At 45.4% G+C, this 15843-nt stretch overlaps 1 protein-coding gene and 2 long non-coding RNA genes across 8 annotated transcripts in view; 1 reads left to right on the top strand and 2 right to left on the bottom strand.

Moving 5' to 3' along the window:
* The window catches only part of LOC147015177 (uncharacterized), a 177247-nt gene that overhangs the window by 80024 nt on the left and 81380 nt on the right, over positions 1-15843 (bottom strand). The window lies entirely within an intron of this gene.
* The window catches only part of LOC147015180 (uncharacterized), a 23328-nt gene that overhangs the window by 5842 nt on the left and 1643 nt on the right, over positions 1-15843 (top strand). The window contains exon 2 of one of the 2 annotated variants that reach the window (XR_015050228.1): positions 14102-14230. This is a non-coding gene — a long non-coding RNA (uncharacterized LOC147015180). Of the gene's footprint in view, positions 1-1865; positions 1947-14101; positions 14231-15843 lie in introns of those variants that run through there. The other variant, XR_015050227.1, reaches the window with a different exon arrangement.
* On the bottom strand, positions 9728-13927 carry LOC147015181 (uncharacterized). 4 transcript variants are annotated; one of them, XM_085849726.1, is made up of 5 exons: positions 11481-13927; positions 11144-11251; positions 10959-11041; positions 10518-10682; positions 9728-10411 (listed from the first exon to the last, which is right to left on the bottom strand). In XM_085849726.1, exon 1 carries the CDS (start codon positions 13728-13730, stop codon positions 11979-11981), a length of 1752 nt encoding a protein of 583 aa, XP_085705852.1. In that variant the 5' UTR covers positions 13731-13927; the 3' UTR covers positions 9728-10411; positions 10518-10682; positions 10959-11041; positions 11144-11251; positions 11481-11978. The 4 variants fall into 4 exon arrangements, with proteins under 4 accessions (XP_085705852.1, XP_085705855.1, XP_085705853.1 ...); XM_085849729.1 differs by having other exon boundaries at positions 9728-10341; XM_085849727.1 differs by having other exon boundaries at positions 10959-11038.

Below are 15843 nucleotides of genomic sequence, written 5' to 3'. Positions count from 1 at the left end.
ATTTAGAGAAAGCTTATGATAGGGTGCCAAGAGAGGAGTTGTGGCATTGTATGAGGAAGTCTGGAGTGGTGGAGAAGTATGTGAGGATCGTGCAGGATATGTACGAGGACAGTGTGACAGCGGTGAGGTGTGCGGTAGGAATGACGGACCGGTTTAAGGTAAAAGTGGGATTGCACCAAGGATCGACTCTGAGCCCTTTCCTGTTTGCAATGGTGATGGACAGGTTGACGGACGAGATCAGACTGGAGTCCCCATGGACTATGATGTTCGCGGATGACATCATGATCTGTAGGGAGCAGGCTGAGGTGAGCCTTGAGAGGTGGAGGTACGCACTGGAGAGAAGGGGAATGATAGTCAGTCGGAGTAAGACGGAGTACTTGTACGTAAATGAGAGGGAGGGTGGTGGTATGGTGCGGTTGCAAGGAGTTGGGCTGGGGAAGGTGGATGGGTTTAAATACTTGGGATCAACTGTCCAAAGTAACGGTGAGTGTGGGAGAGAAGTGAAAAAGAGAGTGCAGGCAGGATGGAGTGGGTGGAGAAGAGTTGCAGGAGTGATTTGTGACAGAAGGGTAGCTGAAAGAGTGAAGGGGAAAGTATATAAGACGGTAGTGAGACCAGCTATGTTGTATGGTTTGGAGGCGGTGGCACTAACCCTAACAAATCGCAACCAACTCAAGATCACAGCCCTGTCTACACGGATAAATCCCATTAAACAACGGTGGGGAAATCTAAATGAACACGGACTTATCGGCATCACTAACTGATGACCTGTATGGTGTTCTGCGTATTTCCACAGCCATCACAATATATATATATATATATATATATATATATATATATATATATATATATATATATATATATATATATATATATATATATATGTATATATATATATATACACACACACACACACATCTATCTTCAATATATTACGAAAACTCTCATCTTGTATTTTTGTATGAAAAATGTATTTTTGTTTCCGAAATACAGCCAAAACGATACATGATAGTGCAAAAAGTTTCGGCCCACCTTACTCACCATTCTCCTGCAGTGTGCAGCATCAAGTTTTGTTCAAATCAGGCAACGAAAAAAATTATTAAAAAATCAATTCCTGATTCAGACAACGACTATATATATATATATATAAATGACCGTTTTTACAGCCATTTTTCCCTGCTGTGCAGGGGTTTGGCTTTTTGTGAGGCAATGTTTTATGGCCGGATGCCCTTCCTTTCGCCAACCCTGGTCGCCTCTTACGACACACAGGGATATGGTACACCTGTTCTAACCGGGGCATACACCAGGACCAGTACACTGGCACTCATTTCGCCGACCTCGGAAGGATGACGGGCTGAGTCAACCCCCTGGTGTTAATTCAGCAGCCAACGGGGCTTGAACTCAGGACAATGGGATCCCAAGCCACCACCCTAACCACTAAGCCAACACCAGGCTTATTCAGACAACGACTCTTCGGGATTATTTGATCAATGCAAACAACCTCAGCTGCATAGTTCGCTGGATGTTTTATTATTTTTTTTAAATGATTTTTTTTATCAACCGCTGTCACAACGGGAACCCAACGGGTTCACGGTTCGTCGGGCAAACAAACAAAAAATATATATATATATATATATATATATATCTATATATATATATATATATATGTATGTTGTAACGGAAATGGCCCTGAGTATGAGACTAAATATAGGATTAGCCCAGATCCCCCATTAAATGCATGTTTAGCCAGGTTGTTCGGTAATTTGACGTGACGTGTGTCGGGAGGTGTCACAGGCTGTTATTTGTTTGTGCAGTGGTGGTGTACCGAGAGCTTCTTCTTCCTTCCTTCCCCTCTCTGGATGCAGCCCTGCCCAGTCGGCTGAGAAGGAGTGGCCTAAAAAGGAAGTGAAATGAGAGAAGTACAAAAACTGCAGTCGGTTTTGAGGCGTGCTGGGGCTTCAAGGCGAGCAGAAAAAGGAAAGCGAGTGGTGATTCTGCCTGGAGAGAAACTGGACCTGGGCGCACCGGGTCTGCCTTCTGTGGCCTGGAGAAGCGAGCCAGGGCCGAGGGAAAGGCATGGAAAGGACTGCATGAGGTCTGTCTGCCCTCGGCTGGATGAGAAACGACTGGGGGAGTCGTGATCTGCTGTGTAGGGAACGGCTGTGTCTGTCTGCGATCTGCTTCGTGAAGGAGGCCTGGTGAACAGGCCAGGCCGGGACTTGTATGCTGGACCTTGTGAGAAACCAGCTGAAACCCATCATCGACCTGACGGTCTGGTGCAGTCGACCTCGCGGGGTCTGAACGCATGGAGGCCGCGTGCGTGGGCGATGCGAAAAAGGAGGACGAGCGCTATTTTGCCACGCGGTATGCTCGAGCTTGGGGCTCGAATCCGTGGACATCCGCTTGTTATGAGCGACATTCATGCTTTTGACACTTTCCTCTCTTCCATGAAACATCACCAAGTACTCTGTCTTGTCTGCATGTTGTTTCAGGCTTATCTCGGGAGGAACCTCTTCGAAACCCGTAATCCGTATCTCCCAAGTTAAGAACGGGTTATGGATTAATTAAAACATTGTCGTGAATATTTTGCTTGTGTTGTGTTCCCCGAGGTTCCCCAATAAATCTGGCTGATTTGTATGAAGTTGCCGCTTTGACTCAATTCGTGTGGCGCTGAGAAACAATTCGCTCGATTGGTATATAAAACCAAAATGGTTACAGACTGGCAGAAAACGCTCGGCATCTGACAAAACGAGTCTGAAACCGGGGTTCTATTTCCGCAACTAGTAAGGTCCAGGGGTACGTTGGTATCGCAATTGAAGACGCATGACCAGAGGCCTGTGCCGAGACAGCCGACAGTATAAACCCCGGAGACGGCGGTGGTGAGGGTGGTGCCGAATCTGTAACATTTGGCTATTGAGACTTGGGTGAGAACCCCCCACCCCTGGATCCGCAACAATATATTGTTACGGATTCGCGCCCGCCGGCGTGCTGACGGCCACGTAACTCGAATCGCGGCACGTCGCCCACCGGACGGACAATCCAGTCGTGACCCTCTCGGACTAACGCCGGGAACCAGTCACGGGTGGACCTTTCGGTCTCACCGCGATCGAGCCAATCGGCCCCCGCGTGGGATAGGGTTGCTCGCCAAATTCGACCTACCTAAGTACCCACACTGAGGGTAGACCGGGCGATCGCACCTCGCCGCAGGTCGACTTCGGACACGGGCCACTTAAGCGACCCGTTCCGTACTATCGGGATAACCGAGCGGTGTTATCGTCGGCCTCGACGGTTCGATTAATTATCGGGCGTATTCAGCCCACTACCAACCCTTTACGTGAAGCAAGATGAGGATTCAATGAAAGAAATGACGAAGCGAAGCGGGGAAAACAGTTCAACATAAAGCACATTTATTCGCGATGAACGGAAAGCACACATATACAATTCCACCAAAAGCACATAGAAAAGAAGAGAAACACAATGCAATTTTACACAAAAAGCAAATGTAAAAGCGAAGACACAATGCAGAGCTAATACCGACTACCGAGCACACGGCAACACTTATACAATTCTACTTCGCAGACGGCGCCGACAACACATACCCAAAACCAAGAAAAAGAACACCCTCAAGGATGAGGCGGGCCTGAGGCCGAGACCGGGTCGGGCCTACCCGTCTGGTGATGAGACGCGGAGCGGCGATGGTGCCTCAACTCCGCGGGCCTCGCGGACAGTGTCTGGTAGGGGGTGGGAAAAGGGGCCCCCTTGGTCGCACTATCTCAGTGCGGGGGGGAAACAGGAGGGGGTTGCTGATGCTCGGGGAAAGGAGGATTTCTACTCTGTCTCGAGTCCCGCGACGAGCGTCTCCACCTCGACCAGGTCGCGCCGTCGGCCTCCCTGGTGTGCAGCTCCCGGCACGACGCGAGCACCCCCTCGTCTGCCTTCGCCGCCTCTCCACAGCTCCGTCCTCTTCGCTCCGACTCCAATGCACACGACGACGACGACGACGACCAACAACCAACGACCAACTCTTTTCTGACGAACGCAGCCGCTTATATAAGCCCCGTGGCTTCGCCTTTGACCCCCTGCCTTCGACCTTTCACCTCGCTCCCCATTGGCCCGAGAAAAAGTGGGCGTGAATGCATTTTGATCCATGAATTTGCATATAGCGACCACCCTCCAACGCCCTGGAGGCGGGGCCAAATCGCCCCTCGCTCACCGATTGGACGGAACAAAAGTGGGCGTGTGTCGTTTTTGATCCGTTTTTGGAGCGGAAAATCCGTGGTTTTGTACACGCTGTTCGGCGCGCGCCCTGCACGAGTCCAATACCGGTACCCACAAGCGGCGCAAGAACGGTGGCGATGCGACGGTTGCGAGGTGTGACGGGAAAGGTCGTGGCTGTTGTGGTGAAGCGGCGTTGTGGTGGGTGGTTGATGTTGTGACGACTGTTGAGACGCGGTTGGCGGTGGTGACAATGGCGGTTGGTCCAAAATAAAGATAGTAAAAGAAAAACGGCTATCCTGAAGAGTCGCAGCACGCATGAATGACATGTATTCCCACTAGACAACGGGTTTGGGCCTAACTACACATGTACTTACCGAGATATCTCACCTAAGGGACCTGAATGGTGGTTTGCGAATTTGGTAACCACAACAATATATATATATATATATATATGTATATATATATGTATGTATCTGTATATATATGTATGTATATGTATATATATATATATGTATATGTATATATGTATATGTATATGTATATATGTATATGTATATATGTATGTATATATATATATATATGTATATGTATATATGTATGTATATATATATATATATATATATATATATATATATATATATATATATATATCTTCTTCTTCTTTCGGCTGCTCCCTTTCGGGGTCGCCACAGCGGATCATCCGTATGATCCGCATTGTGATTTGGCACATGTCTTACGCCGGATGCCCTTCCTGACGCAACCCTGGTCGCCTCTTACGACACAGGGATATGGTACACCTATTTTAACCGGGGTATACACCGGCCCAGTACACTGGTACTCATTTTGCCGACCTCGGAAGGATGACAAGCTGAGTCAACCCCCTGGTGTATTAATTCAGTGGCCCAATGGGGCTTGAACTCAGGACCTTTTGGATCCCAAGCCACTGCGCTAAACACTGCGCCAACACCAGGAGATTTTATATATATATATATATATATATATATATATATATATATATATATATATATATATATATATTGTTGTGGTTACCAGATTCGCAAACCACCATTCATGTCCCTTAGGTGAGGTATCTCGGTAAGTGCATGTGTAGTTAGGCCCAAACCCGTTGTCTAGTGGGAATACATGTCATTTATGCGAGCTGCGACTCTTCAGGATAGCCGTTTTTCTTTTACTATCTTTATTTTGGACCAACCGCCATGATCACAACCACAACATCAACCACCGACCACAACCACCGCTTCACCACAACCGCCACGACCTTCACGCACACCTCACAACCGTAGCATCGCCACCGTTCTTGCCCCGCTGTGGGTACCGGTGTTGGACTCATGCAGAACGCGCGTCGAACAGCGTGTACAAAATCACGGATTTTCTGCTTCAAAAACGGATCAAAAACGACACACGCCCACTTTTTGCCGTCCAATCGGTGAGCGAGGGGCGAATTGGCCCCGCCCCCAGGGCGATCGATATATGCAAATTTGTGGATCAAAAAGCCTTCACGCCCACTTTTTCTCGGGCCAATGGGGAGCGAGGTGAAAGGTCAAAGGGAGGGGGTCAAAGGCGAAGTTACGGGGGGATAAAAGGACGGTGTTCGTGAGTCAGAAGGGAGAGTCGCAAACGAGAACGAGAAGGAGTCGGAACGGAGGGGACGAGTGTGGAAGACTGGAGCCCGAAGCCTGCAGTGGCTGGAGAAGCTGAAGAGAGTCGGACGAGGGGGGTGCTCGCGTCGGTGCCAGGAGCTGCACGCCCGAGGGAGGCCGGCAGCGCGACCTGGCCGAGGTGGAGACGCACACCAGGGATAATAAAGATCCTCTATACCCCGAGCATCAGCAACCCCCTCCTGTTTCCCCCCGCGCTGAGATAGTGCGACCAAGGGGGCCCCGTTCCCACCCCCTGCCTGACACTGTCCGCGAGGCCCGCGGAGAGAAGCGCCATCGCCGCTCCGCGTCTCATCACCAGACGGGTAGGCCCGACCCGGTCTCGGCCTCAGGCCTGCCTCATTCTTGGGGGATTTCTTTTCCTTGGTTTTGGGTATGTGTTGTCGGCGCCGTCTGTGAAGTAGAATTGTATAAGTGTTGCCGTGTGCTCGGTAGTCGGTATTAGCTCTGCACTGTGTTTTCACTTTTATGTTTGCTTTTTGTGTAAATGGAATTGTGTTTTCTTTTGTTTGTGTGCATTTGGTGGAATTGTATTTGTGTGCTTCCCGTGTGCCGCGAATAAATGTGCTTTATTGTTGAACTGTTCTCCCGCTTCGCTTCGTCTTTTCCCCCATTGAACCCTCATCTTGCTTCACGTAAAGGGTTGGTAGTGGGCTGAATACGCCCGATAATTAATCGAACCGTCGAGGTCGACGATAACACCGCTCGGTTATTCTGATAGTACGGAACGGGTCGTGTAAGTGGCCCGTGTCCGAAGTCGACCTGCGGCGAGGTGCGATCGCCCGGTCTACCCTCCGCGTGGGTACTGAGGTAGTTCGAATTTGGCGAGCAACCCTATCCCACGCGGGGGCTGATTGGCTCGATCGCGGTGAGACCGAAAGGTCCACCCGTGACTGGTTCCCGGCGTTAGTCCGAGAGGGTCACGACTGGATTGTCCGTCCGGTGGGCGACGTGCCGCGATTCGAGTTACGTGGCCGTCGCACGCCGGCGGGCGCGAAGACCGCAACAATATATATATATATATATATATATATATATATATATATATATATATATATATATATATATATATATATATATATATATATATATATATATATATATATATATATATATATATATATATGGTGAATCGATTGAAAATTCACTATAAATGTGACCTTGACCTTTTGACCTCAAAACAATAGGTTTCCAGCTTGTCACTATCACTACCAGGTGGTGAAGTTTCTTGAATATCACAGTAAAATTGAGACCTGTTGGCAATTGACAGACAAACAGAGAGAACAACAGAACAGACCAGCCAATATACATCCATCCATTGGGACCATACTCTTTTGCAGAGGATTGTTTCTGCCTCAGCAGTCTCCTTGGCGAGTGGGCACAATCCTGGACTGGTCACCACTCCAACACAAGATGCCAGCAAGCTGGCACACACTTTGCCAACCTCAGTAAAATGACAGGCAAAGTCAACGCCACCTGGTATTCATTCAGCAGCTGAGTGGGATTTGAACTCAGGACCTGAGGATCCCAAGCCCACCACCCAAACCAGAAAGCTAACACCAGGCATACCCAATGTACAGTGCTTGCGAATCTTCAATTTCACAATCAACAAACAGACAGAATAACACACGTGACCAACCAATGTGATGCACTTGAAAAACCTTTGATTTCACAATTAACAAACACACAAACGGGAGAAAATGAACGAAGTTGAACAGTTTATGTTTTGTACCCCATCGATTGACCGGATCTGCATCAGGACCTCAACCAAAATTCTCAATGGTGAAGACTACCCCCAGGATTACAGAGGGATTACCCCCTCCCTCCACCATGGATTTTTTAATGCCGAAAAACCCACAAACCCTCCCCCCCCCATATGCACCCCTGGGTGCAACCACCAGTTTTCAACAAATATGGAAGAGGAAGCCAAAGGAGTCAAACACAAACAGATACCAGCTTGTTCTCCTCACCTCCCTACTCAACCACCAAGTTTCATCCGAACAAATGGGGCCACAACTTGATATATCATGCTCTCCATTCAATGTTTTTTGGTCCGATCACTCAATGGTGAAGAATCGCTTTAAAAATTCCAGCATCTGGATCTGAATCTTCACCAAAATCTAACGAATTCGTCCTTGTCATACACCAAATCTGTCCATGAGGTTTCATCCGAATGTGTCCACAAATTTTTGAGATATCATGTTATATATCCTTTTTGGCCCTGTCTCTGTCAATGGTGAAGAATCACTTAAAATTCTTGTATCCAGATCCGGATCCAGATTTCACCAAAATCGAATCAATTTGTCTTTGTCACACACCCATCTTGTCCACCGAATCCATTCCAAATCTTTTGAGATATCCTGCTCACAGACAGACATACAAATGGACAGAGGTGAAAACATGTCCTCCATCCCCATTCAGTGGTGGAGGTGACAAGCTCAAACACTGATGTGTTGTCTGAACTGCACTGGTACTGAAAGTGCTGTGAGATGTGATGATACCAAATCTGAATTATTATCCCCACCAACCAACGAAGTTGGCGGGGGATATAGAAATGGGTTCCGTCCGTCCGTCCGTCCGTCACATTTCGTTTCCGGAGCTTCACTACAAATCCCCTCAAGATATATTTACGAAATTTGGTACCCATGTGAAGCAAGTGGTGAACGAGTGCCTTTTGATTTCCACTTGTTGCTGGAGTTCGTCAGGGGTGTGTACTGGCCCCCACACTTTTCAGCGCTTGTATGAACTGGATTCTGGGAGCATGTCAGAGAGATCAAGCTGCGGTGCAGAGTATGAGAATGTCAAGATCTCTGACCTTGATTTCGCAGATGATGCAGTCATCTTGGCGGAGACTCAAGATATCCTTTTGGGGACCCTCGAGGTGCTGAATGAGTCTGAGCTGCTGGTATTATGGGTTCCCTGGGTCAAAACTAAGATCCAGGCTTTCAATGACATCTTGGATGCTGCTATCTTGTTTGTACCTGTTTGTGGCGAGGATGTTGAGGTCACGGAGAGATTCACTTTCCGAGGCAGTGATAGTCACGTCTCTGCTGGCTGTGAGCCAGAGGTCAATAGATGTCTGGGTCAGGCCTTTGAAGTCATGGATTCACTGGATAATGGGGTGTGACGGTGCCAGTACCTGTGCGGGAGGAAGAAAGTCCAGGTCTTCAGGTCCTTGATGCTTCCAGTCTTGCTCTATGGATGTGAGACTTGGGCTCTGACCAGGGATCTGAGATGGCAACTTAATTCCTATGGTGCTGGGTCTCTTCGCAGAATTCCTGGCTATCGCTGGTTGGACTTTGTCAATGAGGGGTTGTTGAGAGTCAAATGAGATTTGTTACCTGCAAAGTAAGTGATCGTCAGCTGCAGCTGTATGGACATGTAGTTCATTTTCCTGATGCTGATCCTTCTCACCAGATTCTTTCAGTGAGGGAGTCTGAAGGACACCACACATTGCTTTCACCTCACCTGGACAATTTTTGTTCCACATGAACGAAAAATTACTGGCATAATCTCCAGTAAATATTACAAAGCAGACTGGAGTACCTCGCATTCCGTGATGGGCAGAAACCCCCCCCCCTCCATTCCCGATTAGGGTCGGGAGCTGACTGATGATTTCTGCTTGGATGTCTGGGAAAATCCACACCAACTTTTACATTTGTCATGGTTGCTAACACTAAGAGAAGAAAAAGAGGTGGGATGGAAAGGATCTCTGGTGTGAGGGTTTGGGTTTGGGGGGGGGTGTGAGGGTGTGAGGGTGAGGGAATGGGGGGGGTTCCCATCTTCCATTGTCAGGCAATTTTCACCTTATTTTCATATCTTCAGTCGTTCTTTTGTGAGAAATTAAAGTGGAATAATCACGATAATGTCCTGATTAATTTAAGGTTTTTGTTTTTCACATGTAACTCCTGAATGTGTTTTGGATTTTGCATTGTACAACACACTGGGGTGGTACCCATCACTACCGAGCCGGTGTTTCAGGACGTGTTGTGCATTGAAAAGCTTTGGAGTTATTGGCTGCATGGTGGTTACCTTTTGAGTGTTACCTAACCCCACATCCCAATATTCACCTCTTCGTAGCATTTACTCTCAAAACGACCTTGAAGACCAACATGCGTTCACGTAAAATCTTGCCCACATTCTAACGTGAGTCCACCCAAAATCTGGGGTCTCTGGGTGCTTCGGTTTGTGAGTGAAAGAACAACAAACAAATGAACAAACACTTGAAATTTTTCAAAGATTTGTAATCCCCTCGGAGCCATTTTCATCACCATGTTTTGTACATCATATGATTTGAAAGGAGAAGAGATTTTAGGTTCACTTTATTCACAGAAATTAAAAATAACAAAATTCACAATCAAAAAAGTCATCAAGGGAGAACTCGTACGCTGGGTCTCAGCTGAAGGTTGTTAGAACTCGTACGCTGGGTCTCAGCTGAAGGTTGCTAGAACTCGTACGCTGGGTCTCAGCTGAAGGTTGTTAGAACTCGTACGCTGGGTCTCAGCTGAAGGTTGCTGGGAGAAAAAAAACCAGTGAAAGACAATGGAGTGCAAATGAGTTTGTACAGTGATGAAGTCACGCACGATGTGAGTAAATCAGGTCTCTGCAAGGTTTGAGTACCTGTACTTCCAGAGACGGATGTTCATTTTTTTTTCATCTTGGATCAGCCGTCTGTAAGAGTCTGATGTTTCGTCTTACATTCCTGGAGCTTGTACGACGGAGTGATGATGGATCCACTGCCAAAGATCACATCTTCTCCAGTGGCTGTGACTGAAACTTCTTCCTCTGCACATACATCAACAAAAGGAAGTCAAAATCCCTCAATAGCATTGTCATCGTCATCTCCATCATTATCATTATCATACCTTCCATCACAATCCTGGAAATATGATATCCCATCAATTGCTTCTGCATCTCAGTTAAATTCTCTTCTTTCTTTTGCCTTCAATTTCACATCTTTATTTTCTTCATCACAAATTCCCACTGGATTTTTCAAACAATTAATTTTAATGATCATCCACGTGCACGTCATGACTTTGATACGGACACATTAACACTTACGCCAGACTTCGACCAACTGAAAGATTTGTTTGCTGCTCGTCTGGATTCGAGTTCAGCAAAATATTTGTTTGTCCTCAACACTTCTGAGGAACAGACAAAATGGGACGTGATGCAGGTGAAGAACATGTGGTTCAGACAAAGTTTGGAATAATTTCCGATGTAGGACAAGAGTCTGAGTAACTTACGTTCCACCCGGTGGGATGGTTTCAGGTGAGCAGGAAGGAGCACCTCTTCTGAGGGTGAATCAGGTGATCTCATCCAATCGAAGCGAGTTAAAGTTCTTGTTTTATATTCTGCATGGGGATGACCATGTCAAGAAGTTTCCTTCCCACCAAAAATTATAATTACAATTATCTCTACAATTAAGGATATTCTTTTTCATCGAAGGAAGTATGAACAGCAATGTCTGTGAAAGACAAAGTTCCAAAATTTATTTCAATTTAATGTTTTGATCTTGTGGTTGGTTGTGTTTGCACCCAGTGTGTTCACCCCACCTGTCAAAAGACAATTAAAAGTGCTTACCTGTTGAAGGTCTTGCAGAGCATATCGCTTCTATTGTTGCTGTCCGTCATCACGGTGAGGTTTCCGTTCAGGAAGAAGACAATGAACAATGGAAGTCGGTGTGGAATTCCTTTTCCTCAACAATAAGAACCCACCATGATTTTCTGCAGCTTTGGTAACTTCACGATAAAAGTTCAGGTTCCTGTTCTTATTAAATGCAAAATATCCATCAGGAGTGAAATCCTGTCCTTGTCTGTACTTTCAAAAAAGGTTTCGGTTACGGATCCAATGGGATATCGGGTACAATCACTTGTTTGGAAGAGATCATGAGTTGAAGGAAATTGTTTTCAACAGAATATACTCTGTGTTTCTTTTGTGTGCAGCATGAGGAGACTGTATTATGTGAGATGGGACATGAGGAGGGATGGTCGTGATCTTTGGAGATGAGGAGGGATGGTCGTGATCTTTGGAGATGAGGAGGGATGGTTCGTGATCGTTGGAGATGAGGAGGGATGGTTGTCATCTATGGAGATGAGGTTTACCCTTACGCTCCTTCAGGTGGACGACTTTGTCTCCTTTAATGGTGTATCGCCCGTTTGGGTCACTTTCTCTCTTTTTCTCAAGATCACTCAGCAGTAACTCTTGTTTTTCTCTTTGGAGCTGAGTGTAGTCTGGAGTGATGAAAATGTTTCTTGGCCAGAGAGAGGGATCCTTCAAATTCCGTATCTTTTTATTATTATTCGTAAGAACCTGATTCCTGTCAGACTCGCATGTGAAAACAACTTTCAGGGGTCTGATGCTGTTCTCAACATAGCGTCCGAAGCGGAAAGTCTGTGCAGGCTCGATGTCCAGGTTCATGCCTTTTATTAATGTTGCCACCGCCTCCTCATCATGTACACCTTTTCCCTCCTTCACTCCAAAGAACACGAGGTTGTTTTTGCGCCTTTCAATTTCCGCTTGTTCACCCTTGAGAAACTCAGACTGAGAAGAATGGTCGGTCTCCCGTTTGGGCGGCAGCCGGTGAACATCGTGCTGGTTCTGCTGATGAAACTTGCCTTCACGTTGAGGCTTCGGTTGTTTTTGGAGGACAACACTGTACAATGGTTGCTGCCACAGCCCCTCATCACTATTCACCATGTGAGGTTGCCGCTTTGACGTGACATGTGTGTCAATATTCACCATGTGAGGCTTTGGGTCAGTCGGCGGCGGCAAATCAACATACTCCTGTTTGTGCTGTTGTTGCTCCAGCCCGTCATCACTGTGAGGCTTTGGGTCAGTCGGCTCAACATTGTCCTGTTTCTGCTGCCGCTGCTGCAGCCCATCATTAGTTCCAAGCACTTGTTCCTCGTTTTTCTCAGCAAGCTTTCCTGCATTTTGTACTTTTGTCTCTCTTTCCAAGACCTCCTTCTCCCTAAACTCCACATTACTTTTTCTGTCCCTCATCTCTCGTTCTCTGACCATCAACATGAACTCTTTCAGTTTCCATTTAAGTTCACATTGCTTTTGTTCTTCCTTGTGCTCTCTCTCTCTAAGACGAGTCTCTTCGTCCAATTTAAGCAGCCTGTACTCTCCATCTTTAAGCTCCTTTCCTTGTTGGTGCATACGAAGCTGCCGTTTCTTTATCTTCTCATCTTTCCCATTCATGAATGATTCAAACACACCTTGTCGCTCCATCTCCTGTTCTTTACTTATCTGCAGGTATCGTTCCTGCTGCTGCACTCGTTTCTTCCAGTTATCAATCTCGAACATTCTGCGTTGTACAAAAAGCATTTTCTGATGAAGTTCTTCATTTTTGCGTTTTTCCCACATTCGGACTCTGAATCGCTCTTTTGCTCGTGTGGATTCTTCTTTCCTTCTCATCCTGAGCTTTTCTTCATATTTCCTCTGCTCTTGTTCATTTTCCCTCTCCTGTTCATTCATTTTTCTCTGCTCTTCTTTATTTTTCTGCCTCTGCTGTTCCTCCTCTCCTTTCTTCCGCTCCTCTTCCTCCTTTAGCCATAATTCTTTTTCCAATTCCCGTTGCACGTCCTTTTCCATCAACTCATGTTCCATTTCCTGCACAAACTTCTCTCTTTGTAAGAGATTTCTTTCGGTTTTGACCAAACGAGCCTCATATTCCTGAAGCTTTTGTTTCTCCTTTTGATTTTCCTCTTCCGCTTCTTTGTCAACAATGTTCTGTTTTGCGATTATCTCAATTTTTTGAGTAATTGCCAGAACCTCCTTTCCCTCTGCTTTCTGAATATCAAGGTGTTCTGTTTCCTGAACCTCCATTACCAATGGTGGATCGTCTTTCGATTCATTTTTCCGTTTCACTTGATGTCGACATCTTAAACTGCAACAAACAAACAAACATTCTCAGTTCAAGCTCTAATGAAGTATTACATCACATGTAAAGTATTGAACACATGGTTTTGTAAAACATAGATAAACATGTTCCACGAGTGTTACAATTCTGGAGGATACGGAATATGGAACATGCAGGTGTAACTTAAACAATGTCTGAAGGAACGATGTAGAACGATGAATCACACTTAATTATGTGAAGAATCTCATGTAATGGTGGAGCATGTTATGAACTTTTGCATTTGTTTTGCGAAAGAAGGAAATTGTGCCTTTTTTGTAAATTATGTCTGACTTTGCAGGAATTCCATTGGTAACATTTTTCATGGAGTAATTTGGCGCCATCTTGGATTGTAAAATCGGCGTTTCAGAAGTTTTTTGGCCGAAAACTTTGATCAACAAACTATTCCTTGGAAATCAACACTAAGTCGGTGAGTTTTAGTTTATATTCACAAGAAATGTTGAATGAATAACCTGAAGGATCTTCCTTCAGACATCATTGCCACTTTGTGTGAACATAAAATGCAGTCAGAGGTTTCAACTTGTGTCACATGCTGGGACATCATTCATGTCATCACGTACTGTTTATAAAAAATAAAATTACTTCACTTGTACATCAGGCGAAGATAATGGTAAATGTACTTTTTAGAATATTCACCATGGATCAAACTAACAAACAAAGAGCTGGAAGAAAAACTGTCACTCAGTAAATATAAAGAGCTATGAGGAATCTGTTTGTTAATATTTAACAAAATACGGAGGCCAATAAGGAACAAGCATTTGGTGAATTGGGAAATGTACTGTCTGGTCATCCTTCATTATTTCAGCTCGATTGTTATTACAAAAACAAAAATCTCGTTCTTTCACTTGCATAATCATCAACTTCTCATGTTTCACATTGTGTTATGGGATACATGATGTCATCTCCCAATGAGCTCGCTCGGGTAAAACCGAGTCACCTGGATAAAACAAACTCACCTGGATAGAGATGAAAGAATAAGCAAGCTTGCTGTTGCTTGACAAGTCACAACTTTACTGACAAAGAGGACAACCCAGTGCTTCAGAATCTATTAAGCAGACTCGTTTGAGCAGTACACTCTTTGTCAAATTAAAATGTTTATTTTGGAAACCAACCACAGGTGAGGAAGAGCCAAAAATACATGAAATCCTCCAGAAGGGCCAATTCCTGGTAACATGGGACAAAACAATCCAAGAAATTGCAAACAGCAGTGGATATGATGCCTGGAAAGTTAGGCTTGCCGACGTGATGTCTGCTGGAGATTTACTGTCTCGTGACATTCTGTACCACCACACCTCCTGCTTCACAAAAAACTCATCCAGTGAGTGTTGCATTTATTGCCACAGATCGAGAGTTCTTCAGTCCTCTTCAAGACCACATCGATGAGGGGTAGTCTATCGACTTTGCTGAACTGCAGAAGTGCAGATTTTTCATGAATTACAAAACAGACTTTGCTGAAATTTTCACAGCTTTTTATATCCTCTTGGAGGATCTCTAAGTCTTACTCACGTTGTTGTTCTTGTGGACTTTTTTTGTTTCACAACCTACAGTTTTCATCGAAACTTCCTGAAACTTGGCGTATATATGTGAAAATACCCTGCGCAGACAGAAACCATCTCCGATTTTGAAATATCCTCCTAGAAAAAAAAGTGATGACATCAAAATATCTCTGCTAATGGAAATTCGCCAAAAAAATTATCTCCGAAATCAGGCAAGCTTTTTGAATTCTGTTTGCGGGAATCGAACAGGGCATAAGCAGAGATGAACTACCACACATATGATAATCACTATGACATCATATCAATTTTTTATGACGTCATTCCTATTTTTTGACATTTTTTGTTTCACAACCCAGAGTTTTCATCGGATCTTCGTGAAACTTGCCATGTATATGCAGAAAGCCCACGCGCAGGCAGTAACCATCAGCGATTTTGGAAATTCTTCTGAGAAAAAAAGTTGACGTCATAATATCGCCGCTAATGGAAATCGCCTCGACCATTATCTCCGAAACTCGGCAAGCTGTTT

The sequence above is a fragment of the Eptatretus burgeri genome, chromosome 12, assembly GCF_056783735.1.
Source record: "Eptatretus burgeri isolate ZD-2024b chromosome 12, Ebu_testis_v1, whole genome shotgun sequence".
NCBI classification, from domain to species: domain Eukaryota; kingdom Metazoa; phylum Chordata; class Myxini; order Myxiniformes; family Myxinidae; genus Eptatretus; species Eptatretus burgeri.
The sequence above is the reverse complement of the archived record's forward strand: the minus strand, read 5'-3'. Positions and strand labels throughout refer to the sequence as shown.